Source organism: Anomaloglossus baeobatrachus, chromosome 5 (genome assembly GCF_048569485.1).
Source record: "Anomaloglossus baeobatrachus isolate aAnoBae1 chromosome 5, aAnoBae1.hap1, whole genome shotgun sequence".
NCBI lineage: Eukaryota > Metazoa > Chordata > Amphibia > Anura > Aromobatidae > Anomaloglossus > Anomaloglossus baeobatrachus.
Genome location: NC_134357.1, coordinates 368410390 through 368438239, shown reverse-complemented (window position 1 = coordinate 368438239; position 27850 = coordinate 368410390). Strand labels below are relative to the sequence as shown.

The 27850-nt window shown below is 47.3% G+C and overlaps 1 protein-coding gene across 1 annotated transcript in view; it reads right to left on the bottom strand.

Annotated features, from left to right (window-relative positions):
- The window catches only part of RND2 (Rho family GTPase 2), a 163997-nt gene extending 138708 nt beyond the window's left edge, over positions 1-25289 (bottom strand). Inside the window, exon 1 of the mRNA XM_075349977.1 lies at positions 25048-25289. Within this exon, the coding sequence (XP_075206092.1) occupies positions 25048-25236 (189 nt within the window). The 5' untranslated portion in view covers positions 25237-25289. The remainder of the gene's footprint in view (positions 1-25047) is intronic.
- Between the last annotated feature and the right edge of the window lie 2561 nt (positions 25290-27850).

Below are 27850 nucleotides of genomic sequence, written 5' to 3'. Positions count from 1 at the left end.
TAAAGGTGTAAATGTCGCGGGCGGAGGAGGGGACGCTGCGCTCACCCACTGCTCGGGTCCGGCTGCTGCTGCTGCTACTGCTCCTCGGTGGTGGCTCGAGCGGTGGGCCGGATCCCGGGGACTCGAGCTCCGCTCCTCGCCCGTGGGTGAAAGGGGGTGGTTTGGTTTAGGGATATTGTCCATGACTCCACCCACGGTTGTGGTGAGGTTGGGACACCACTGCTGCTCTGGACGGGGATCCCGGGAGCGATGACAGGGAGCAGCTTGGATGTTGTTTCTCCCCTCTGTGGGTAGGGGGGTTGGTTGTCCCGGGGCCCGGTGAGGGGTAGGGATGGATGGCAGGCGGGTTACTGGGCCTGGTGAGGTGCAGGGTCAGCGCTGTGCCGCACGGCACGGTGGTACTCACTCAGCCAGTAATTAACACGGAGTCTCTGGTCAAACAAAAGGCTGGATGGACGGGTCCCACAGACGGCTGTGATTGTTCTCCCGGTAGGTTGGTGGTGACTGCCTTTCCCTGCACCTGTGTTGTGTTTACGGTTCCAATGGGTTCCCACCGGTAACCCGCTCCCCAGCTTGGATAGATGCTTAAGGAGCCCCTTTTGCCCGCAGGCTCTGGCCCTGGGAACTGTAGCCTTGGCGGTGACTGTTTCCCTTTACGGTGTGAGCTGTTGCCTTCAATCGGGTCTTGACTGCTGGGAAACCCCGGAGGTTCCCTTCGCTAACGGATTTGACCAGTTTTACGGCGACTCCTAGCCTGGTCGGGGTCCGTAAGCCCTGCCGGATGGTGCTGGCTTCTCTTTGCTCTCCGATCCGGTACCGCCGGGCCACCGCCCGTCCATGGTCCTTACAGTTCACTTCAATCAGGCTCTCCTGCAGACGGTCACCACCATCTGCCAATCTTGCTGTATGTGCCCGGGCCACGCACCCGGACACGGTCAGTCTCCTCTCCAAAACTAATCTCTCCTCAACTGCCTGCTTTTCCCGCCTCCAGGACTGTGAACTCCTCGGTGGGCGGGACCAACCGCCTGGCCCACCCCCTGGTGTTGACATCAGCCCCTAGAGGAAGGCAACAAGGATTTTTGTGTTGGACTTCGGTGTGCCTAGCCGGGGTGTGGGGTGTGTTGGTGTAGTTCTGTGACGACCTGGCTTGTCCAGGGCGCCACAAATATTTTACAAGGAGGAAACAATCATTGAGAAGGGGTTGTCCGAATAGTGGTCAACCCCCTTTAGCCGACTACCTATAATAAAGACTTAATTTGAGCCATTATTGTGCCTCATTTATCAAATCATATAATCATTTGTACAGATTCACCCACAATGGCTCTTTGTTTCCTAGCCTTCCACTGTCAAGCCATATTTCCTATATTCCTTCACGTTTCAAGCTGCTAGACCTTCTCATTTAAATGTGAGATGGCAACAATAAATTTACCAGAAGAATTCTTCCATACTCCTATTTATCTTCTGGAATGATAAGAAAAGTCCCTGGAGATGGAAAAGGAAATTATCACCTTATAACAAGTTATGTAAATGAAGCTGGGCTACTCCTGTGGGATGCAAGGGAAGCTTACTGATACAGTTCCTTTGCAGATCTAGCTACTATGTGTAGACCCGACATAACTGCACATGATGAAAATTAAAAGTGAATCAAAAAAGGGGGAATGGAATAGGGATGAAAGTATATAGGATACATGTGACCCCGAGACTCTAAAGGCCCCCATAGACAGCTAGCTCTCCCAACTCCCCCCATATACAAACACTGATCACACGCAACCACTCGTGCATTGCCTAAAGGTGCCGTCACACTAAGCAATCAGACCTGGCAGGGATCGCTGGAGCGTCGCTACATGGTCACTGGTGAGCTGTCAATCAGGCAGATCTCCACAGCTATCAGAGATCAGCCACAAGCCACCAGTGACCCGTGTAACAACGCTGTGCTTCGTAACCATGGTACACATCGGGTTACTAAGCAAAGCGCTTGCTTATAGTTACCCGATGTGTACCTTGGCTATGTGTGCAGTGAACAGGGAGCCGGCTTTTAGAAGCTGCGGATGCTGGTAACCAAGGTAAATATCGGGTAACCAAGCAAAGCACTTCGCTTGGTTACCCAATGTGTACCGTGGTTACCAGCGTCCGCAGAAGCCGCCTCCCTGCACATTCAGATTGTTGCTCTCTCGCTGTCAAACAGTGATGTGTGCTTTACAGCGGGAGAGCAACAACCAACAAATGGTCCAGGACATTCAGCAACGACCTATGGTGGCCAGTGCCAGTGACTTATTTCTTCATTACAGAAAAGGATTGGTAGATGAAATTGGAGGCCCACGTACAGAGATTGTTGCTCAACCTCACCAATAAATACTTAATCTTAGCAACTAAGTTTATGTAGTTTTTTTTACATATATACTGTATGTGAATCTATAAAAAGGTACAAACCCACATTTGACATAAAGCTAATGAAAATTGCCGATTGCAAACACCAACGAATGATTACCAGGTGACATTAAACAAATGATTGATCATTTCAACAAACCTAGTTGATTGAAGTCAGCCATATTGATTTTTACAACTGACTAGTCAGGGCGTCACAGGGTACTGCACTTCCTACTCTCTGGTGCAGGACTCAACCCCTCATAGTTCTGGGTTCCCAACCTATGGTACTGTCTCCATCAGCATCCAGATCCCGACCACACCTTGCACCACACCCTGTCAGGCACACCAGTGAGCTGCCTAGCTGCAATAGGGCCACCCACCTAGGGGTCAGTCAGACTGGTGGGAGGGAAGTAGAGCAGTAGTAGCCCTCAAGAAGTGAGGAGCTGGGGAGTAGTGGCTCCCTGTATGTTACAGGTTGGGTCGCAGACTGTAGTCTGGGCCCGGAGGAGTCGGAGACCCTGTCGCAGGTTATTGAGGCTGGGTGCATAGACCTGGTCTTGGAGGACGGTCAGCAGCTCGAGCCTAATAACCGGTCTGGGACTGAAAGCACAGTGGGGTACAGGACCCTAGGTTGGGGAGTAGCTTCAGGCAACCCGGCAATTAACCTGTGGAGGATAGTGACTTTATGGACTGTTCCCAAGAAGCTCAGATCAGGGGCACTAGTGCAACGAGAGGGATAGGGCTTTCCAACCCATGCAGCCCACAGAAATCCCAAGCGTGAGCCCTTGAGAGCGCAGCTCCACTACCAACAAGTAGGGAGCGGGTCCCGGACAGCTTTAAGCCAATGGGCAACCAGAACACTTCCAATTTGTGCACGGAGGCAGGCTCCGGATCACCCGGCAGTACCAGAGGGGACGGATACCCGGACGGGCTCCCCCAAGAGGGCAGCGGTACCCAGAGACTTGGTTTACCTTGTTGTCAGAGTCTGCTTTGCGGTCGCATCATCACCAACACTGCCTGAGTGAGTACGTCGTCCTCCCCCCCTGCTCCCAACCAGCACTGCGCTCCCTATACCTCCACCATCCAGAGTCCCGGGGCCTACCCTACCCATGGAGGGAATGTCATCTAGCTGCTCCACTCCATCTTCTCCAAGTACTCCCATCGGCAGTACTCCCTTACCGCGAACCACGGGTGGCGTCACAAACTCTTATCCCCTATAAATATCTCCCCCTACTTTCATTTGAAGTGGCCGCGAGCCCCCGGGTCTGGAGACCCTCGAGCCACAACAGCAACCTCCCGGATCTGAGCGGTTCGACCGCTGCAGGGGCGGCATAGATCCTTTGTCTAATGACGAGACAGTTCGAGTGTTATTGAAGGACTATGGCCAGTTTCACCAAACTTAAAAACTTATCTGAACTAAAAAGGTGCATGACAGTGTTGGCGAAACAATAGCTCAGCAGGCGATCATTCAACAATTCAATCAATCGTCATTTATCTAATGTTTATTGCCTTAAGTCTGGCGCTTTAGATTAGAAGCCATCATGAGCTTTATTCATTGACCTCAAAGCATGGCCTTGAAACCTTTAAAAGTCTATGGTAATACAGGTTTTTACTTTGCATTTGTCTCATACCATATAATAGATGGGCACCTAAACTTGAATTATACAGCTATGCAAAGTCTAAAACAAGGCTTCTCAATCTTTTACTACTGCGGCCTCAACATGTATGGTCAAAGTCCATGTCAAAACTAAAAAAAAAAATATAGCTTAATTTACCCATTTAGTCTATGTATAAAATTAAAATAGTCAATTATGTTGCTAAATGAATGATTGCTGCAGCCAAAAGAAAGAACTGTGCATTTTATAAACTGTCTCGTCAGCTACGCCTCACTATTATGTATATATCATGTATAGTGCCTGGAAAAAGTATTCATTCCCTGTGAACTTTTCTTTTTTTTTCCACATTCTACCAACAAACAAATGTATTTTATTGGAACTTTATGTGATATACGAACACTATGTAGCAAATATTTGTGAAAAGTAAAAGGAAATGATGTATGGTTTTCTAAGTACCGTATTTAACAATTAATATAAATCTGAAAATTGTGACGTGTATATCTATTCAGTTCCTGAGTCATTATGGTATTTAGGTCTGGATTGTGGCTGGGCCATTCAAACACACAAATATGCTTTGATCTAACCCATTCCATGGGGTTTTGGTTTTTTTTTTTAAAGGACAATGGGCAGTGTTTCCTGGCGCACACACAGCATTTAGCCCAAAAGGTTCTACTTTGGTCTCATCTAACCAGAGCACCTTCCCTTCCACGTGTCATGCAGAGGCACAGCTAGCGTGTGGAAGAAAGTGCTCGTCAGATGATAAGAACATTGCACATCATCTTGAAAACACCATCCCCACCGTCAAACATGGTGGTGGCAGCCTCATGCTGTGGGAAGGCTTTTCTTCAACAGGGACAGGGAAGCTGTTCAGAGTTAAGAAAATGGAAAGAGCTAAATAAAGAGAAATCCTTGGAGAAAAAAAACTGTTAAAAGCTGACAAAGATTTGAGACTGGAGCATAAAGGCCCAGTCACACTAAACAACTTACCAGCGATCCCAACAACGATACAACCTGATAGGGATCGCTGGTAAGTTGCTAGGAGGTCGCTTTTGAGATGTCACACTATGCGACGCTCCAGCGATTCCACCAACAACATGACCTGGCAGGGATCGCTGGAGCGTCGCTACACGTGGAAGCATGCTGCGCTTGGTAACTAAAGTAAATATCGGGTAACCAACCCACACCGCTTAGCGCTGGCTCCCTGCACACCTAGCCACAGTACACATCGGGTTAATTACCCGATGTGTACTCTGCTACGTGTGCAGGCAGCCGGCTTCTGCGGACGCTGTTAACCACGGTAAACATCGGGTAACCAAGAAGCCCTTCCCTTGGTTACCCGATATTTACCTTCGTTACCAGCGTCTGCTGCTCTCACACTGCCAGTGCCGGCTCCCTGCTCCCTGCACACATAGCCACAGTACACATCGGGTTAATTACCCGATGTGTACTCCAGCTAAGTGTGCAGAGAGCAGGGAGCCGGCACTGACAGCTGAGAGTGGCGGACGCTGGTAACGAAGTAAATCGGGTAACCAAGGTAAGGGCTTCTTGGTTACCCGCTGTTTACCGTGGTTACCAGCGTCCGCAGAAGCCGGCTGCCTGCACACTGCACATTTAGTTGTTGCTCTCTTGCTGTCACACACAGATGTGTGCTTCACAGCAGTAGAGCAACAACTAAAAAATGGTCCAGGACATTCAGCAACAACCGGCGACCTCACAGCAGGGGCCAGGTTGTTGCTGGATGTCACACACAGCAACATCGCTAGCAAGTTGTGCCTCAGCAGCGATGTTGCTAGCGATGTTGCTTAGTGTGACGGTACCTTAAGTTCATCTTCCAACAGCACAACGACCCTAATCATACTGCCAGAGCCAATGGAAGAGTTTAGTGTTTGAATGCTTCAGTCAGGGTCCAGCATAAATCCCACAAAATCTGTAGCATGGTTTGAAAATTGGTGTACACAGACGCTTTCCATCCAATCTCACTGAGCTAGAGCTATGTTACAAAGAATGGGCAAACATTTCAGCCTTTAGATGTGCAAAGCTGATAGAGACATCCCACCAAAGATTTGCTGCAGTAATTGCAGAGAATGGTGTTCCAACAAAGTATTGAGTTGGGGGGCAGAATACAAATACACATCACAATTTTCGCTGGTGACCTGTCAATCATGCAGATCTCACCAGCGACCAGCCACCAGCGACTCTGCGCTTGGTAACCAAGGTAAATATCGGGTAACTAAGCAAAGCGCTTTGCTTGGTTACCCGTGTACACCGCTTAGCGCTGGCTCCCTGCACACGTAGCCAGGATAAATATCGGGTAACTAAGCAAAGCGCTTTGCTTGGTTACCCGATGTGTACCCTGGTTACCAGCGTACGCTGCTTACACAGAGTCAGTGCTTGTTGGTCTCCCGCCGTCAAACACGCCGATGTGTGCTACACAGCGGGAGACCAACGAGCAAAAGATGAACCAGAACAGTGTGCAACGATTAGCAATTTCACAGCAGGGGACATGTCACTTCTTAGTGTCACACACAGCGAGATCGCTGATGAGGTCACTGGGGCGTCACAAAACCTGTGACTCAGCAGTGATCTCGCTAGCGATTTTGCTATGTGAGAAGTACCCCTTAATTGCCGCTTGTTCTGTCTGCCATATCTATAGGTCTATGGGGAAATTCGCCAAGTGAGAAACCTCTTTAAAGCCTATATGATGACAAAGTGAACCCATCACTAGGTGAAAAATAGCCAATTTTTGGTCTTTATTACCGCTGCTCCACTGAGTATCTTGGTTTTGGTTTTTTTTTTGTTCCACAGATAGAGGCCTTTTTTAGTGCTAATTTATATTGTCTTTATCCAGGGGGGCATGGCTCCCAGGATCCTCTGGGGTGTGGCTTTAGGCTGCACAGTATTACCCTGTGAGCACCGCTCCCTTGTAAAAAAAAAAACAAAACAAAAAAAAAAAAAACACAACAAAAAGTAGTACAAAAGGTCCATATCTCGAACTTTATGGCGTATACCACTGGGTATAAAATAAGAGTAAAAGCTGACTACTTTTGATCTGGTAGACAGGTCCCCTTTAAGAATTAGGTTTCTATCTTCTCTACCAAGCCTTTATATGGCTACATGCGCACGCTGCTTCTTTTTCGTGTTCACAAACTGCTGCCAAAACTGCAGCCGAAACTGCAGCCAAAACTGCACCTTGTCAGAGAGAGCCTGGAAATGTCACAAAAAATGTAGGTGCTTTTTTGGTGCATTTTTGCTGCTTTTTTGGTGCGTTTTTGGCTGCAGTTTTGTCAACAATTGTTTCATGTATTTTTCAGTTCAAACAAGCCCATAAAGATTGTTTAATTGAAAAAAAAAAATTAGAAATAAATAAATAATTAAAAAAAACTGGCGTGCGGTCCCCCCCCAATTTTAATGCCAGCCAGATAAAGCCATACGGCTGAAGGCTGGTATTCTCAGGATGGGGAGCTCCACGTTATGGGGAGCCCCCCAGCCTAACAATATCAGTCAGCAGCCGCCCAGAATTGCCGCATACATTATATGCGACAGTTCTGGGACTGTACCCGGCTCTTCCCGATTTGCCCTGGTGCGTTGGCAAATCGGGGTAATAAGGAGTTATTGGCAGCCCATAGCTGCCAATAAGTCCTAGATTAATCATGTCAGGCGTCTATGAGACACCCTCCATGATTAATCTGTAAATTACAGTAAATAAACACACACACCCGAAAAAATCCTTTATTAGAAATAAAAAACACAAACACATTCCCTCATTACCAATTTATTAACCCCGACAAAGCCCTCCATGTCCGGCGTAATCCAGCATGCTCCAGCGTCGCATCCAGCTGTGCTGCATGGAGGTGACCGGAGAAGCAGCAGACACCGCCGCTCCGGTCACCTCCATGCAGCTAATGAAGGCAGCCGCGCGATCAGCTGAGCGGTCACTGAGGTTACCCGCGGCCACCGCTGAATCCAGCGGTGGCCGCGAGTAACCTCAGTGACAGCTCAGCTGATCGCGCTACAGCTTGGAGCCGGCAGGAGCGTGGAGCCGGCAGGAGCGTGGAGCCGGCAGGAGCGTGGAGCCGGCAGGAGCGTGGAGCCGGCAGGAGCGTGGAGCCGGCAGGAGCGTGGAGCCGGCAGGAGCGTGGAGCCGGCAGGAGCGTGGAGCCGGCAGGAGCGTGAAGGACGGGACTTTCAGCGGCGGCGGCGGTGGCAGTGAGAGGGGTCCATCATCTCCCCTGTGCGTGCACGCTGGGGACCGCGGTACTTCAGGGAACACGTGGAGGATGGGACTATCGGCGGCGGCGGCAGCGAGAGGGGGATGGACGTTGGCAGCTGAAAACATTGATTTTTCCCTCTCGCTGCCGCCGCTGCTGATAGTCCCGTCCTCCACATCATCTCTCCTGTGCGTGCACGCTGGGGACAGTGGTACTTCGGGGAACACGTGGAGGACGGGACTATCAGCGGCGGCAGCAGCGAGAGGGAAAAATCAATGTTTTCAGCTGCCAATGTCCATCCCCCTCTCGCTGCCGCTGCTGATAGTCCCGTCCTCCACATCATCTCCCCTGGGGACAGCGGTACTTTGGGGAACACGTGGAGGATGGGACGGGACCACTTGCCTGACCTCACTGCCTGACAAATCACCTGCGTTTTTGCTAGCAAAAACGCAGGTAAAAGGCAGGTAAAATGCACCACTTGTGATTAGCATGCATTTTTCCTGCGTTTTTGATGCCCTCATTGATTTCAATGGGTGACAAATGTTGACAAAAACGCAGGAAGAATGAACATGCTGCATTTTTTTTGTCACAAACTTTTGACAAAAAAAACCGCTGACAAATAAACTGCAATGTGCGCATGACAAATCTGACTTCTCATAGACTTTGCTGGGAAGTCAGATGTCAGAAAGTTCTGCTGACAAAACTGCAGCCAAAAAAGCAGCAAAAAAGCAGGAAAAAAAGCAGCGTGCGCATGTAGCCTATCAGTTTCAGAAATAAACATGGTAAGAAATGGTTTTATTTCTTATTGAACTGTTTCTTGTACTCCGACGCTTTTGTTACCATAGTATCGATATTTGCACTTCTGAGCTGTCACACAGCATTTCATCTTCAGCCAAATGTTTGTTTCATTATTTTAACCTGAAATGTGTTGGTTTTTTTTAATTAAAATATCAGACAGAAATCTAAATGAATAAGTGTTAATCCGCACTCATTACAGTTAAAAACATCCTAATGAGATTAAGGGTACCTTCACACTTAGCGATGCAGCAGCGATCCGACCAGCGATCTGACCTGGTCAGGATCGCTGCTGCATCGCTACATGGTCGCTGGTGAGCTGTCAAACAGGCAGATCTCACCAGCGACCAGTGAACAGCCCCCAGCCAGCAGCGACGTGCAAGCGACGCTGCGCTTGCACGGAGCTGCCGTCTGGAAGCTGCGGAGACTGGTAACTAAGGTAAACATCGGGTATGGTTACCCGATGTTTACATTAGTTACCAGCGCACAGCTGTGTGTGCAGGGAGCAGGGAGCCGCGCACACTGAGCGCTGGCTCTGTGAAGCCCCAGAGGTGTTGTATCGGTGCATACCTTCAGGGACTCCACGTAGCTGGTTCTGGTCACAGGTAGGGAATCTTCGGTTTTGATCGTGACGCCACTCTCAGTATTGCGGTCAGTGGGGACCGCCACTGCAGGTTAGGGGACGCCTGGGGCTGATGGTGGGTGCAGTCGGATGTAGTAGCCTCCTGAGAGTGAGGCAAGCCCCAGGGCCCTGTGTAGGTTTGTAGTACCACAAGTCGCAGAATGACTCACACAGGCAGAACTGTCTTTCAAGGGCTTTACTCACATTTGATGGCAGGGTGAGTAGCCCGGGCGTAGCTGGGATGAACCAGATGGGAACCAGGTATCCTTCAGGCTGACTTTATGAGGATGACTACTGACTCGCCTTCCTTAGCCCTTGGTGGTTTGGGGTGACCCCGACTTTGAGTCCCTATGGGGGTCACCCAGGGAAGATGCTGCAGCCTCTCTCCCCCTTTTGTTTGCCGTTTGCTTGTTCCCCGGACCAGGCCACTCCAGCTGCTTGCCTCCTGTGACCTATGGGCCCTCACTGCGGTTACGTGGCTGCGGCTTTTGTGGTGTTGTGGTGTGGGCTTTGAGAGCCCCACACCGGCAGGTTTAGCAGAAGAAAGCTGGATCTATCTTCGCTTCGGGATCTGCCGCCCGGTTGGGCCTGGTGCTCTCTAGCAGTCCCCTTACTTCCCACTCCGTGCTTTCTCTCTAGCTGAAGCTGGCTTTCAGGTAGCACTCCTAGTTGACCGTTCTCCCCCGTCAGTAGCCACTGCGCGGGCGCTGTTAGACAGCATCAACCCCACAGGTCTGCTCCTCACTGAGCCCTCTGGAGTTCTCCTTCTAACTGGCTCACATCTGGGACCTTCACTGCTGCTGCTGTCTGAGCTTCACTTTCCTGCTGCTCACTCCTCCACACTCTGCTGCAGACCCTAGACTGTTTACTCCTCCTTCTCTTTTCCCTTTTGTGCCTGCCTACGCCACCTAGCAACCAGACTCTCTTACCACACCCCTTGAGAGGAGATGGAGGCTTTTGGCCCCCTCCACTATTCCAGTGAAGGTCAAGGCTTTGCCCCCTCCTGGGATCCCCAGGGGTCCTCTCATGGGTACATGTGTGAGACCTGATCACTATGCGCCTGTGTTCCACACCCCGGTCAGCCTTCTGGATTACCTGTATTGTACTGTCCCCAGCATGGGTGCAGTACTCAGTGGTGCCTGACTAGGTCAGGGGCGCCACAGCTCCTTGCTCTCCTACCATAGCTACAGTACACATCGGGTTAATTAACCCGATGTGTAATGCAGCTACATGTGCAGAGAGCAGGGAGCCGCGCACACTGCTTAGCGCTGGCTCCTTGCTCTCCTAGCTGCTGTACACATCGGGTTAATTAACCCGATGTGTACAGCAGCTACATGTGCAGAGAGCCGGAGCCGGCAGCACAGGCAGCGTGAGAGCTGCAGAGGCTCGTAACTAAGGTAAATATCGGGTAACCACCTTGGTTACCCGATGTTTATCTTGGATACAGCTTACCTCAGCTGTCAGATGCCGGCTCCTGCTCCCTGCTCGCTTCATTTGTCGCTCTCTCGCTGTCACACACAGCGATCTGTGTGTCACAGCGGGAGAGCGGCTTTGAAGAAAACGAACCAGGGCTGTGTGTAACGAGCAGCGATCTCGCAGCAGGGGCCAGATCGCTGCTCAGTGTCACACACAGCGAGATCGCTAATGAGGTCACTGCTGCGTCACAAAAAGCGTGACTCAGCAGCGATCTCGGCAGCGAGCTCGCTGTGTGTGAAGCACCCCTAAGACCAGATGCTTTTAGCAAATGCAATTGTTTGAAGTCTACAGGAAGAAAACAGACACAAAACATGGCTATGGAAAGTGTGCATTAGTGGATGAGGGGACAATGTGTGGGCAGCCTCCTTAATCTTATTAAAGGGGCTGTCTAATCTCAAGGACCCACTTCTATATCCCTAACAAGACATAGACATCAATAAAAGAGGGAGATCCAGCTAGGGACCCACATACTAGCCCAAACACAGTACCACTAACATACGGCAATGTGCCACACCCAGCTGTTAGTATATAACATGATTGGTTATTCGTGAAAATCATCATGTACTACAGAAGAAAAATATTATTAAAAGAGGTTGTCCAGGACTTTACCATTGATGAGCTATCCTTAGGGAAGGTCATCAATGTCTGATCAGTAAGGGTGCAACACCAGACATCCCCACCAATCAGCTGTTCCTGGTATGGTTGTCAGCCTCAGTTGCGCAGCTGCACAGCATAGCTCTTCAATGTAATAGTAACCTCATCCAGGTACTGCACATCCACCCTCTATTTCAGTGTTCCTCAACTCCAGTCCTCAAGACCCACCAACAGATCATGTTTTCAGGTTTTCCTCAATCAGGTTTTCAGGATTTCCTTAAGGCCTGCGCCACACATCCGTGCCTCCGGCACGTGTTTGTCATTTTTTACACGTACCGGCGGCACGGAGACACTTTAACCAATGCTACCCTATTGTAGCAGGCACACACACGTAAAACCACACGGAACGTGTGTCCGTGTGCGTTTGTACGTGTGTGCGTTTTTGAAAGCGCTGACATGTCCGTTTTTTCACCGGCAGCACGGGTGTCACACGGCCCGCACCCGCACCACACGGGTGTAGTGTGGATGCGGTCCCGTGTGACACGCGCCGGAGAAAACACACATGTCATTGAAAAAAAAACAAAACATTAACTCACCTTCTCCAGCCCTCCTGTCTCTGCCGCTGCTGCCTCTTGCTGCCGACCGCCGCTCATTAATCTCATAGAATATTCACTTCACTGCCTGGCAGCAGCAGCAGCGGGGAGACGGGAGGGCTGGAGACCGAGGATCAGCACCACGGACAGCAGCGCGGACATCAGGAAGGACCAGGTGAGTATAATAATTACCGGTTCTACGTGTGCTATCGCGGATAGCACACGTAGAACACACGTGTCACGCACGTACCAGAGACACGTACTTACCTGCACGCAACACGCAGGGAAAATACGTGTCTCTCGGCACGTGCGTGAATTTCACGTGAGTGTGGCAGAGGCCTAATGGTGCACAGGTAAAGCGGGCTTTACACGCTACGAGATCACTACAGCGTTCTCGCTGGGGTCACGGATTTTGTGACGCACATCCGGCCGCTGTAGCGATCTCGTTGTGTATGACTCCTATGAGCGATTTTGCATCATCGCAAAAACGCTCATCGGAGACATGGGGGTCCATTCTCAAATATCGTTACTACAGCAGTAACAAAGTTGTTCCTCGTTCCTGCGGCAGCACACATCGCTCTGTGTGACACCGCAGGAACGAGGAACTTCCCCTTACCTGCCTCCCGGCCACAATGCGGAGGGAAGGAGGTGGGCGGGATGTTCGTAGCGCTCATCTCCGCCCCTCCACTTTGATTGGGCGACGGTTCAGTGACGCTGCTGTGACGTTGCTGTGACGCTGAACGAACCGCCCACCGGAGAAAGGAGGTGGCTCGCCGGTCACAGCGATGTCGCAGGGAAGGTAGTGTGACGGGTCCAGGCGATGTTGTGCGACACGGGCAGAGATTTGCCCATGTCGCACAAACGATGGGGGCGGGTATGCACGATGGCGATATCGGTACCAATATCGCAGTGTGTAAAGCAGCCTTCATGGAATTACTGCTTGTTTAATGTTGAGGAAGACCTGAAAACATTATCTGTTGGTGGGTCTTGAGGACTGGAGTTGAAAAACACTATTCGAACAGGGGTAGATGTGCTGTAGCCATCCGTGACTGCTATACAGTTGATGGAGCTGTGCAACTCCAAAACTGAATAGTTCTGGCCGGTGGCGGCACCAGGAACAGCTAAAGAAAGGAAATCAATGTTAAAAGTCTCAAACAACCCCTTTAAGTCTATACCCAGCCGAAGAAAAGCTAAGGATGTAAGAACCATCTAAGTATGGAAAGAAGAATCACCATAAACATTAAGGTGCCATGTACCTTAGGCTACTTTCACACTTGCGTTGTGCGGCATCCGTCACATTGCGTTGTGTGACGGATGTAACGGATGCGTCGCATATAGTGGCACAACTGATGCGACGGATCCTGCAAAACAACGCAATCAGTTGTAGCTTTTTTCAGAGATTTACTCAACTGAGCATACTCAGTTGTGTAAAGACGGATCAGTCACAGGAATCAGTCAAATGACGGATTCCACCACCATAGGCTTCCATTATAAAAATGACAGATGCCGACGGAATCCTGCACATTGCGTTTTTTTGATGCTCTGGGAAGCGCAGAAAAACACTACACGCTGCGGATGCAACACAGCGTCGACCGGCGGATACAACACAAGGCCATCTGTCGCAATGCGTTGTCAATACAAGTCTATGGGAAACAGCGCACATCCGTTAACAGATTGTGCTGTTTCCCAAAGCGGCGTATTGTGACGGCTGCCAAACGACGCAAGTGTGAAAGTAGCCTTAGACATCTGTTGCTTGAATACTCATTTTAACCACACCTATTGTTCCTGATTACTGCATGTACATGTAGACTTAGGGGTACTTCTCACATAGCAAGATCGCTGCTGAGTCACGGTTTTTGTGACGCAGCAGTGACCTCATTAGCGATCTCGCTGTGTGTGACACTGAGCAGCGATCTGGCCCCTGCTGTGAAATCGCTGCTTGTTACACACAGTGCTGGTTCATTTCTTGGACGTTGCTCTCCCGCTGTGAAGCACACATCGCTGTGTTTGACAGCGAGAGAGCAACAATCTGAATGTGCAGGGTGCAGGGAGCAGGGAGCCAGCGTCTGGCAGCCTGCGGTAATTTGTAACCAAGGTAAATATCGGGTAACCAAGCGAAGCCCTTTGCTTGGTTACCCGATATTTACCTTGGTTACTAGCGTCCGCCGCTCTCAGGCTGCCAGTGCCGGCTCCCTGCTCACGTAGCCGGAGAACACATCAGGTAAATAAGGAAAGCAGTTTGCTTATTAACCCGATGTGTACTCTGGCTAGGAGTGCAGGGAGCCAGCACTAAGCGGTGTGCGCTGGTAACCAAGGTAAATATCGGTTAACCAAGGGAAGTGCTTTGCTTGGTTACCCGATATCTACCTTAGTTACCAAACGCAGCATCGCTTCCACGCGTCGCTGCTGGCTGGTTGCTGGTGAGATCTGCCTGGTTGACAGCTCACCAGCGACCATGTAGCGACGCACTAGCGATCCTGACCAGGTCAGATCGCTGGTGGGATAGCTGGAGCGTCGCTAAAGAGTGACAGTACCCTTAGCCGAGCATGCATGTGAATCTATTGGATTGAAAGGAATAATCTACCATCACCAAGAAGAACAAAAAGATTAGACATTCTAAAATCTAAAGCGGCATTTAAACTGTAATATAATCATTGCTCGTTTACTTTGGTCTGAGTAAACAGGCATTTACGGTAAATGACCACCAATCAGTAAAAGTTAACCGATCAGTGATGATATTGTACCGCCCAGCAAATAGCATGGGGGTGTTAAGACAATTCATGCTGGTTTTGTCGAAATTCACAGAATCAGGCTCCAAGTGAACATATTGAAGAAGGTGACTGGTAGTCAGCCACCTCCCCCTTAAGACCCCTTTACACACTGAGACTTTCTAGCGATCCCAACCTGACCGGGATTGCTACAAAGTCTCTGGTGAGCTGTCAAACAGGCAGACCTGGCCAACGACGCAACAGCGATCCGGACCTGCAGAACGACCTCGCTAGTCATTGGGGACGTGGTAAAGCAGCTTTTTGAAAGGGAAGTCGCTGTAAAGTCCCCTTTACACACTGAGACTTTCTAGCGATCATGCTGCACAGCGGTAAACAAAGGACCAAAGAATGGTCCTGAACGATTTGTAGCGATCAGCAACTTCACAGCAGGGGCCAGGTCGCTGATGCGTGTCACACACTGCAATGTCGCTGGGGAGGTCGCTATTACGTCACAAAACCGGTGACGTTACAGCGATGCCGTTTGCGATGTTGCAGTGTGTAAAGCCACCTTAACTCATGGGTCCGTCCATGTGACGAGACAGGGAACACTGTCCTGTATGGAGCTCAGAACTGGTAGTGCAGCGCGAGGACTTAGGACTGGGCCAGCTAAAGGAGAATTGGGCCCTAGAGCTAATAGGATGATAAATTATCAATTAACGATTGTTTAGGTATATTTTTTTATTGGAGGAAAGCCCCTTTTAAAAGTTCCACCATGGTCATTAGAAATCCCTATGAATTCTAAGACATAATAAACCCTACTGTAATTAATATCACACTATTCAATCATCTACATGAAACTTCTCAGTCTGTCTTTTTATGGTTCAGCAGAGGATAAATCACCCATTACATTATAACATGATAATGTAACATTTTTCTCGCTATACCTTTAACAAATTTACAAGAATTTGCTGTATCATGAGGAATATATATTTTTAGCAAATGTGACAGCAAAAGCATAAAATTAGTGACCAATGTAGAGGGACAAAAAAAAAAAAAAAAAAAAAAAAAGGAAGAAGAACAGAGGTAGCAAAATTACAATAAAAATAGCTTGGTGACCTACAACGCCAAGCCTGCTCCACAAGGAAACTTGGCTACTGGCGGCTAGACAAGTCAACATATCATAAAATATAATTAACAAGTGAGTACAGAGATGACACTGATACATCAAGTGAAGGAAATATTGATGATATCATAAATCCAAACACCCTTCTCGGAAACCCAAACCTTCTCAGGAGGTACGTGGTCAATTAGTAACCGACAATAGATGTGCGCCTTCCTGTCCTTACAGTCATTGATCATAAAGGAACTGTCATACAAAAATGATCTATGAGAACAATCACTACACACAGCGGTGGAGACAGACGAGGAAGAACATCCCAACACAGAGCCGCAATTCATTATTAAGCCATTGCTAGAGCTTTAGGCCACTTTCTGGGTAATAATGGGTTAAAAAGATTTACCATATTTTTCTTGCACAAGTGTTCACCACATGGTAGTCACATTCTTAATAACATTGCACCAGGGAGTTCTGGCATTTTATTTGTTTTTATTAAATCTGCCATAAGGTACAAGCCCACGATCAGTGACTGGAAACAGTGTTTTTACCAAAACGCTGCGTTGTACAGTACAAGCAAAGTGTATGAGATTTCTAGAAATACTGTGCGTGTACTGCCCGCAGTGAAAACTGACCTGCGGTGCGACTTTCCAAGCCGCAAGCATGTCAATTCCTTGCTGTGGAGTCGCAGGCATTCTCTGTAGGGAGAACACAAGCTAGAGACCGCAGCACTCCGAACCCTGATCGTGGGCACGGGCAGCTGCGGTCTCCTGTGGAGGAGACTTGCAGCCCTGCAGATCAGGACCCACGGCATCCAGGACGAAGCAGGTCCTGATCGTGGGCATGTACCCATGCGGTTTCAGAGATCGGGGCCTTTTTATTTAGTGCTAATTTTTATGGTCTTTACCAAGGCAGCGTGGCTCACACGTAATGATCGAGAGTAGCCGAAAGACACGCTACCAGATAATTCTGAATACCCAGGGGAATTGTGGGAATAAAAAAGCAAAAATTGATATCTTTCAACGTGGTGACAGGTTCTCCTAAAAGAGGTTGTCCCTTACTTTTAGATTAATGGCCGATCCTTAGGCTAGGTCATCATCCATGTCCGATTCAGTGGGGTCCGACATCCAGCACCCCCGCCGATAAGCAGTTCTCTATGTCGGAGGTGGCAGCAGGTGGCCAGAAATGCCCAGTTCCGGAGCTGCGCAGTCTTCTGATAGTCACCGTGGCCGGGTACTGCACATTCGCCTCCCATTCAAACCAATAGGAGGCAGATGTGCAGTACCCAGCCGTGGCCACTATCAGAAGACCAAGCAAGTGTCGGACCCCGATCATACATTGATGACCGATCCTAAGGATAGACCATCAATGTAAAATTAGCGGACAACCTTTAAGATAGCAGGGGCCATAAAAGAAGCACTCTAAATAGGACTTTTATTGAGGACTCAGTCGTCCGATTCGCTCATGTACGTGCAAAACAGCTGATATTTCGGATCAGACTTTGGCTAGAGTTTAAACCAAGAGTCATCAGTTTTTCCTGTATGTGGAAAGAAAATAAGTGTGCCATTCTGTCCGTTTGTGAAAATGGGACCGCATTCACAAATCATCAGAATGTGGTCCATTTGTTTCACTGGAAGGCGTTGCATATTTTTCGCTGACACTTAGAACAAAATCAGACATGTTTCCGCGATCTTCCACAGACCGCACGATTCGCAAAAAAATCATGGGCGTTTGAATGGCCCCATAGACTATTACAGGCACAATTGCTATCTATGAATACCAGATCACACTCGTATGAGGAAACATTAGATGTCTGAATGAGCCTGTGATTATAAGTATGTAATGCAGGTGAGTGTAGGAATATAATCCCCTACCGCCGCCTTCTCCGGGATCCAGTGGCGTTCTGCTCCTCTTCTCAGTGATGTCACCGCTCTTCGGACTCACGGGTGACACAGAGCTGTGCATGAAGTGACTTAAAATGTGAACGAGGATCCATATTCATACATTGTAAAAGAGACTTCTGTCTTGTGCATGGAGTGAGTCGGATAGTCTGAATTGTGTTGACTTCACTGAGAAGCGGAGCAGAACGACCTTGGATCGCAAGAACACAGCAATATATTAACACACTGACAATATCCACACATATACAGAATTAAATTAAGAAGAAAAAAAAATAGCTATATAGCCCCTAATGACCTATTTTGTTCCTGCATCTCTAATGTGCGCCTACTGCCCAAGACTATGTCAAGTCATAACTGTCCGCCATTACATCATTCTGAACAGAACATCACTGTGGCCAGCAGCAATTCGCCAACATAGTTTTCCGGCATAAAAACTTTGAAAAGTTGCATAATTTTGGCACAACTCAAGGTTGCACTAAATTGTGATTTTTGATGTTCGCCAACATTTTTCACCTACCTCCTACAAAGTGGGCAGTGCTGGGGTGGGACAAAGGTGTGTCAACCGCTGCTTGTTAAATTCATGACTAGCGGCAGCATTCACTACACCAGAAATCTTACTCTAGCATGGACTGGAGGAGGATTTTGTGGCGAAGTGCCCACAGAGGTAGCCACCACTCGCCCGGTATGCATATGACTTCATGGATCAGGAGCATCTGACTCCAGCACATCTTATAAGGGCCGGTGTAAACAACTCCGGTCATGATGAATTGGGCCCATAGAGATAAGATCTACCTGTCCTTTCGCACAAAGCATGGAAGGCTACGTTCTCACGATAAGGATCCGTTGAGCTTTTGACGCTGCAGAATTTCTACACCATCTCTGCACCTTAGTTTACTTGTGTTTTTTCATTGTGTTTATGTGTTTGATGCTGCTCTTTTATCGCGTTTTTGACGCTGCACGTTTTGTCTCTCTTTGGTGTCAGCCTTTAAAATAAAGCAGTTTTGTTTTTGAAACTACTTGGTATTAACATCATTAGGTGCGGACTACCTGCATTTTTGATTCGTTTTAAACACCCCAAACACGCATGGGTGTCTTTTACCGGTGGATTTTCCATGTCGCGCCCAGGGATATGGGGTACTCAGTCCCGGGCAGAATCTCTATTGGGAAAGTCACGGTGGTGGCCGATGCCCGGTTCCATGCCCTGGGTCCTTTTTGAAATGGGATTATATTTACAAGGGATAAGGTTAGTGTTCATATGTGATGCCACTTGCGGTGTTGCGGCAATAGGTATGGAGCCGCCACTGCAGAATGTCACTACTGGGGCTGGTGTTATTTGCAGCCTGAATGGTAGGCCCTCCGCAAGCAGCACCGGGCCCCAGAGGATAGTTGATGTGACAGGTGCTAGAAGAAGGGAGTCTACACCAAAGTTCAGTGCAACTGGTTTTACTCACTGCAGGCTGGTAATAACTGGTTTCCCGAGGCCGGCTGGTTTCACCTGCAGGTCCCCTTCGTTCCAGTGCCAGTTTGGTTGAACTGGTATCTTCTTCCCCTGCACCTGTCTCTGGTAATTGGGTCCCCGTGGCGTAGAGCAACTGAGGGTCCCCATCCGGTGGTTTGTCCACTTCTGTCCGCCTGATGGTAGCGTGAACCCTATGGGGATGGAGTCTCTGGTCCTGTCCCCGGCCCACCCTTTGCTACTGAGTCTTCGGATTTTTAGGGTCAGCAAGGTCCTTGATGGTCCACTTTCTGTGGAGGTGTTAACAGGTCAGCTTGGAGATCTTTCCGATCCTAGGGTCCTGCACCACGTTGGTGCGTAGTTCCGGGAGTACTCCACCAGCAACCACTTCTCCTGGGTACCAGGTCACCATTAACCCAAGTCAGGACGTCACTTCGCTTTCACCTTCACACCTCGGTCACTTGTCTGCTCCCTCTCACTGCAGACTTCCTTCTCACTACTGTCTTCCTGTCTACTCTGCACAGTCCACTTCTCCCACCTGGTCAACTAGTGGACTGGACTGGTTCCAAATCTAGGCGGTCATCCATTGATCCGACCCTAGCTCTGCACCATTGTATGGGGAATTGTTGGGGAAAACTGGGATTACATGGGTTTTTGGTGTTACCGGCACTGGATCTACGGGTCCCTAAGGGGGTAGGCCCTGCATCCTTGTGGGGGATGCAGAACCTTTTAGCACCTTGAAGCCTTCAGGGGTGCTACATTCGCATACAGGACAAGACTATGAGTAAAATCCACACAGAAAACGGAGCGCTCCAGGAGGAGAAATCGACATACTGTGGCTCGGAAAACAGGGTAAAAAAGAAGCACAGTGGACATGAATCAATAAATCCCATCTACTGTGCTTGTATTGTGAAATGCGAGCAACACTGATCGTGGACACTAAATAAGCATGGTCTTCCTGCCTGCATCGCCCCACAGGTTAAAACTGGTTTTAGCACATATACCAGTCTAATATTGCAGGAACTGTATTGCTTTATAACACTGCCATCCATTCTGGGCAGTTCCTCTAAATAAGAATTCTGTCAGCACAATAGGTGCTGAAGCCTTCTTTCCTCCACTCCTCAATACATTGTGCAATCGCTTGTTGGTCCTGAATGCCTGTTGTATTACAATTAATTTTAAATCTTTATAATCAGGTTAATAACTAAAAAAATAACATTGAATTCTGCCCTAGTATATCCATTAACCTAGTCACTACAGAGTGGTTTGTTAGCGTCCAACTTATTTGCCTCACCAGCCATGTTCCTGTCCTAATAATCAAACGCCAGAACATATATTTTCGGTACTATGATTAGAAAAGCCACCAATGGTCCAATGTAACACGACTTTCTCCATAGGCCTGGATCAGCCCATCACTAAACGCAACCACATAATTACGATCATCCTAGTCGGGCGTGTATGCCTCTATAGAAATTCTCTCTGAAGAACTGCATGGAGCCAATAGGATTACATGGGCAGCTTTGTAGGATCATCAAACACATATGAATAGGACACCAAGGATTAGACTTTTCTGATAGGATTGGGCTTCACAACGGGAAAAGGTTCCATTATTGGTACTTATATGGAGAAATCTTCAGGTCCGGTGGGCACATATATACAGCATATACTGTCTGATCACATGCATACGCCCTGGATATATGTACACCATACCACAAGTCTACTTTTCATAAACGCAAATATTCACTAGGAACAATCTTCTGTAGGATTACACTGTACTCTACTGGAAACTGACATATGATTCCACTTTGGGGCGAAAAAAGGGAGGATATCCAGCTGAGCTGCCTGAATCGGATCCTATTGTAGGCGCATACTTTATTAACCCTTCAGAGGACTCTGCCGCACAATAGCCCATAGGACTACCAGAGCTATAACCGGCCACTGCGAGCAACATACCTGAAAATAACACTGCAATCCTGCCTTCAGCTGCCAATATAGTGCATTTCTATTACATAAGCCCAGCTTGTAGCCTATAAGTAGGGCTGCCGAGGGATAATTTCTTGTATGAATGCAGCAATCATCTACTGCCCTAATGCAAGAACACATCGGTATATACTAAATATAACATAATTGCATCAAAAAGACCCCAATTATAGACTATCAGACAATGCGGGAAGTGCAGAGCGCACGCTGATGTTAATAGTATATGCCATATTTATGAATGGATCACATTACGCTCTGGCAAACAGAGAGAGGCATGGCTAGATTGGCACATGAAAGGTGCCATATCCATCAGAGCGATATCAGCATATGACAGGCACAGGCTGATGTTAACACTTCACACCCCGAAGGCAATTTCCTACTATGAACTGTATTCAGATGCCGAGAAGTAACATTTAAAGCACAGTAATGATACAAGACAATCAATAGCAAACACTGATGAGGGCGTCTGTGCAAGAACAGTACATGGGCCCCTTCATATATCTGACAGAAGGCGCTTGCCGTGTTGGAGGTGCTCGTGCGCCCCTTTAGATTTTGGGTCCCTATGCAGCTTGCACCAATACTGCCCCTGCACTCACTATATCATATACTTAACTAATTGGGCATATGTAGCAAGGTGTTAAACTCAAACTAAGGAACTGGAACCAATCCAGAGACCCCAGATAGCCCCATAGACACAAAGAGTGCAAGGAGTCCAATTTCAGATAAGTGTATGGAGTTAACATGACTTTTCTAGAGGCCAGACATTATCCCAAAATATTTGGTGCCACCAGATAATTTCAGCTACCTGGGTCCTGGAGGTTAGTCCAGCCCCAACTGAACATCAATATGGCAATGAGAGTCAATGGAGATTGCTGAGCAGTTATAACTACAAGGAGGACATCATAAAAGTCACAAGCACTGCAGAACTGAGACAAGTATCATCAGATACAAAGTTTCTATACATTATCCTCAAAGGACACAATAGATGGGATACTTAGGAATACACCGCAACTGGCACCAAGCACATGTATGGTCCTATATATGTAGCCAGAAATGTACCAAATCCGCATGTGAAAGCATAATCCAAGTATTACTATACTACCGCTATTTATTTATATAACAATTTTATATAAATTTATTTCTTTAAATATATTATTTCTTTATTTTATTCTTAATTTTAGCCACTTGTTCTAGCTAGTGCTCTATTCTAGCTAAGTATATATTATTACTGCGGTAGTATAGTAATACTTTGATTATGCGTTCACATGCTCTTCATATATATATATGTATGTATGTAACGCCTTCGTGGTAGCCTATAAAACACTACTGTATATAACATCCTATTACCTAACACTACTACTAGTTACAACAGTCAGCTATAGTACTGTACTATCTGTACCATGCTACTAGTAATAACACTAGTAACCCCAGCTATGTTCTCCAGATGCAGCAACGTGGTGATTCTTGCCACGGTCTATTACATATTAGGATGAAGCAGACTGTAAGGCATTTAGCTACAATGCACATAGCCGAACGTCTGTGCAAATAAGAATACATATAATGCACTACTAGTCAAACAGTAACTACTAAAGCACATTCGCATACAACTAGTTCACTACTAGTAGGAGTAACAATAACAGATCAGTATCTGTAACACATTAGTGTAAAAAGCACACGAGTAACTAAGTTATTAGGTGTAGCTGATCAGCCTCTGGATGAGCTATTATACAATACAGTGAATCTAATTCACCACTAGTTATTGAGTGTAGCTATAATCCATTACCAGTGATTACTAGTATAACACGCTAGTAACTATAGTTCTCTACTACTGTAGTAACCAATAATGCACCGCTAGTAGACAATCACTATCATGCCTTAGCTGTTTATAACATACTATTAGATAGAACAGTAATGATAATGCCCTGCTAGTTACAAATAGTGGCTATAACATACTAATACTAGTATACCAGAAGAGCTGCTATAAAAGTAGTTTAAGATTTCATTACTGGCTATATACAGTACACATTTACCAATATAATCCACTACTAGTAACAATACACTGATAGCAATGCCACACTACACAAGCCATGCACATAAGTAGAAACACACAAGTATAGAACAGACTAATAACTATAATGCACTAAGTGTTAAGAACCATTTTGCTAGGTATAATACAACAGTAATTTTAATGCACTACTAGTTACACATTGTAGCAGTAAAGCACTACAGTATAGATAGCGGACTGGTAATTCTAAAACAATACTAATAGTAGGTGTAATAGTGGAGCAGCGTATACATCACTCCCAGGTCTACTAGACATCCCATTATAGACGAGAACACCAGTGGCTATAGAACCCCACTCACCTAGAACACAGTGGGTACAAGCTACAGCGAAAGAAGCCACTGTAATGTAAGAACTACTTAGATTACATTACTGGGGCAGACAATAGGGAACTCTCTCTATAGTACACTACTGGTTGTTATACACAGACAGCATCACACTGCTGACTAGGATACACCAGTATTATCCACTGCTCAGTGCAATACACTCACCCAGTGCTCTTATACAGTAGCATGCAGAATACACCAGCAGCAATGCTGTCACCATACTATTGTAACACACTAGTATACGTATAGTTATAGCAGTAATACCTGCTACCTTTATTGCAACAAACTATCAATATGCTCTATACTAATGTTATAATATACACATATATATATATACACACACACACACACACACACACACACACACACACCACTAGCAAGAACACTCTAGCCTAAATTATAACACACTGGTCATTATAACCCACCGGTATGCATATTGCACTAGTAACAGTGATCTGCTGACTGTGCTATAGCACAAGCTGGGATACTCTGTTCTGTACTAATAACACATGAATAATACTCTGCTACCTAAATAATATCCCACTGGTAATAATATTCTAGAATTAACTCTTCTGGCTATATTACAACACACTAGTATATATAATAGTAATTCTCTCACATCAGTACACATAATATACTAGGAATAATACTCTGCTTCTTATGTTATATCATACTGGTAATAACTCCCTTGATATAGTATAACAGACTGGTGATTATAATACACTAGTAATAACTCCCTGGCTATAGTATAACACCTTGGTAATTATAATACACTAGTAATAACTCCCTTGATATAGTATAACAGAGTGGTAATTATAATACACTAGTAATAACTCCCTTGATATAGTATAACACCTTGGTAATTATAATACACTAGTAATAACTCCCTGGCTATAGTATAACACCTTGGTAATTATAATACACTAGTAATAACTCCCTGGCTATAGTATAACACCTTGGTAATTATGATACACTAGTAATAACTCCCTTGATATAGTATAACACCTTGGTAATTATAATACAATAGTAATTACACTCCCTGGCTATTAGTACAACGCACTGGTAATAGCCTAGCATATAATACCCCATAGAATGGCCGGAATAGCTGGATGACACTAGTTTCTCCCACTTTATAATGGAGCAGTGCACTATAATAAGCCATGACGGTAGCAGCTGCCGGCACAGCAGTGATTCGCCGGCAGCACTGATCGCAGGTACGGAGCAGTTACCTCGGGGTAGCAGTCTTTGGCGAACACATGAAGCAGAGCCGTCTTCCCACACTGAGTGTCCCCGACCACCACTATCTTACAGCGAGACATCTGCTTGTCCATTCTGTCCTCGGTGTCCTCTGCCCTCTCCTCCCTCATGGAGAACCCCCCTGCCCAGTGGAACAGAGCCCCCCGGTACAGTCCACACATGCACTGCGATCCTCAGCCTCCCAACATCGCTCCTGCACTGCATGCACAGCCCGGCCAGCTGCGCCTCCGACCTGCCTGTCCTGGGGACACGCCTCCTGATGGGGACGCGCCAATGAAAAGCCGACTATAGGTGTCTGAATTACCATAATAGGCGTGGTTTATCTGACTAGCGTAGACTGTGAATTGACGAGGGTTGTGATTGTGGGTGCAGCAGTCGTGGCCATACATCGCGCGCCGCTCACCTGACACGGGGCGCACAGGGTTAAGCTGTACTGAATGACCCCGGAGTGCAGAGCACACAGGAAAGCTACAATATAGTGTAAAGGATGTAAACTACATGCAGTGCCATTATAACACATATTGTGTAATCTGTACAGCACACACTGAAGAAGAAACTACCGAGGATGTTAGGGGCGGCTATGACATCACACTTCTGTTAGTGAGAGGCTATGACTTCACACTTCTGTTAGGGGCAGCTATGACATCACGCTTCTGCTAGGGGCAGCTATGACATCACACTTTTGTTAGGGGCGGCTATGACATGACGCTTTTGTTACTGAGAGGCTATGACATCACGCTTCTGTTAGGCGGCTGCTATGTCATCACACTTCTGTTAGGGGCAGCTATGACATCACGCTTCTGCTAGGGGCAGCTATGACATCACGCTTCTGCTAGGGGCGGCTATGACATCACACTTCTGTTAGGGGCAGCTATGACATCACACTTCTGTTAGGGGCAGCTATGACATCACGCTTCTGCTAGGGGCGGCTATGACATCACACTTCTGTTAGGGGCAGCTATGACATCACACTTCTGTTAGGGGCAGCTATGACATCACGCTTCTGTTAGGGGCAGCTATGACATCACGCTTCTGCTAGGGGCGGCTATGACATCACACTTCTGTTAGTGAGAGGCTATGACTTCACACTTCTGTAAGGGGTGGCTATGACATCACACTTCTGTAAGGGGTGGCTATGACATCACGCTTCTGTTAGGGGCGGCTATGACATCACACTTCTGTTAGGGGCAGCTATGACATCACGCTTCTGTTAGTGAGAGGCTATGACATCACGCTTCTGTTAGGGGCGGCTATGACATCACGCTTCTGTTAGTGAGAGGCTATGACATCACGCTTCTGTTAGGGGCGGCTATGACATCACACTTCTGTTAGGGGCAGCTATGACATCACGCTTCTGTTAGTGAGAGGCTATGACATCACGCTTCTGTTAGTGAGAGGCTATGACATCACGCTTCTGTTAGTGAGAGGCTATGACATCACGCTTCTGTTAGTGAGAGGCTATGACATCACGCTTCTGTTAGTGAGAGGCTATGACATCACGCTTCTGTTAGTGAGAGGCTATGACATCATGCTTCTGTTAGGGGCGGCTATGACATCACGCTTCTGTTAGGGGCGGCTATGACATCACGCTTCTGTTAGTGAGAGGCTATGACATCACGCTTCTGTTAGGGGCGGCTATGACATCACACTTCTGTTAGGGGCAGCTATGACATCACGCTTCTGTTAGTGAGGCTATGACATCACGCTTCTGTTAGGGGCGGCTATGACATCACGCTTCTGTAAGGGGTGGCTATGACATCACGCTTCAGTTAGGTGCGATGACATCACGCTTCTGTTAGCAATTATAACATCTCACTTCTGGTAGAAGGTGGCTATGACATCACACTTCTGTTAGGGAGCGGTTATGACATCATGCTTCTGTTAGGGGCGGCTATGACATCACGCTTCTGTTAGTGAGAGGCTATGACATCACGCTTCTGTTAGGGGCGGCTATGACATCACACTTCTGTTAGGGGCAGCTATGACATCACGCTTCTGTTAGTGAGGCTATGACATCACGCTTCTGTTAGGGGCGGCTATGACATCACGCTTCTGTAAGGGGTGGCTATGACATCACGCTTCAGTTAGGTGCGATGACATCACGCTTCTGTTAGCAATTATAACATCTCACTTCTGGTAGAAGGTGGCTATGATATCTCACTTCTGGTAGAAGGTGGCTATGACATCACACTTCTGTTAGGGAGCGGTTATGACATCATGCTTCTGTTAGGGAGCGGTTATGACATCACACTTCTGTTAGGGAGCGGTTATGACATCATGCTTCTGTTAGGAGGTGGCTATGACATCACAGCAGTGTCTTTAGGCCCCATACACATCAGTTAAAAGTCTGAAATGGCCGATTTTACCCATAAATGATTGTCAGTTACCTCGGTGGAATAAACAATGAACAAATGGTCATTATTAGCAATAAATATATCCAGATTTGCATTATATTATGGATTTCATGCTAACTCCATACAGCTTATATTATTCACAAAAACAGGACTAGGAGTAATTCCGCATATCAAATATAGAGATACTTTATTTTTAGAAAAATTAATTAATACAATACATAATAGACATACAAAAAACACATTAAAAATGCAGTTGAATGCGGAGGGTTTTTGCTGAGCGGCACAATACGGTGCTTTGCGGAAAACCTTATCCGTTTTTTTTTGCCACCGGGTGCGGTTTCTCCACATAGACTTTTATTAGCGCCGGATTGTGCCGCATGGCCTTGCGTTGCGTTTGCCGGATGCGTCATATTTAGCCGAT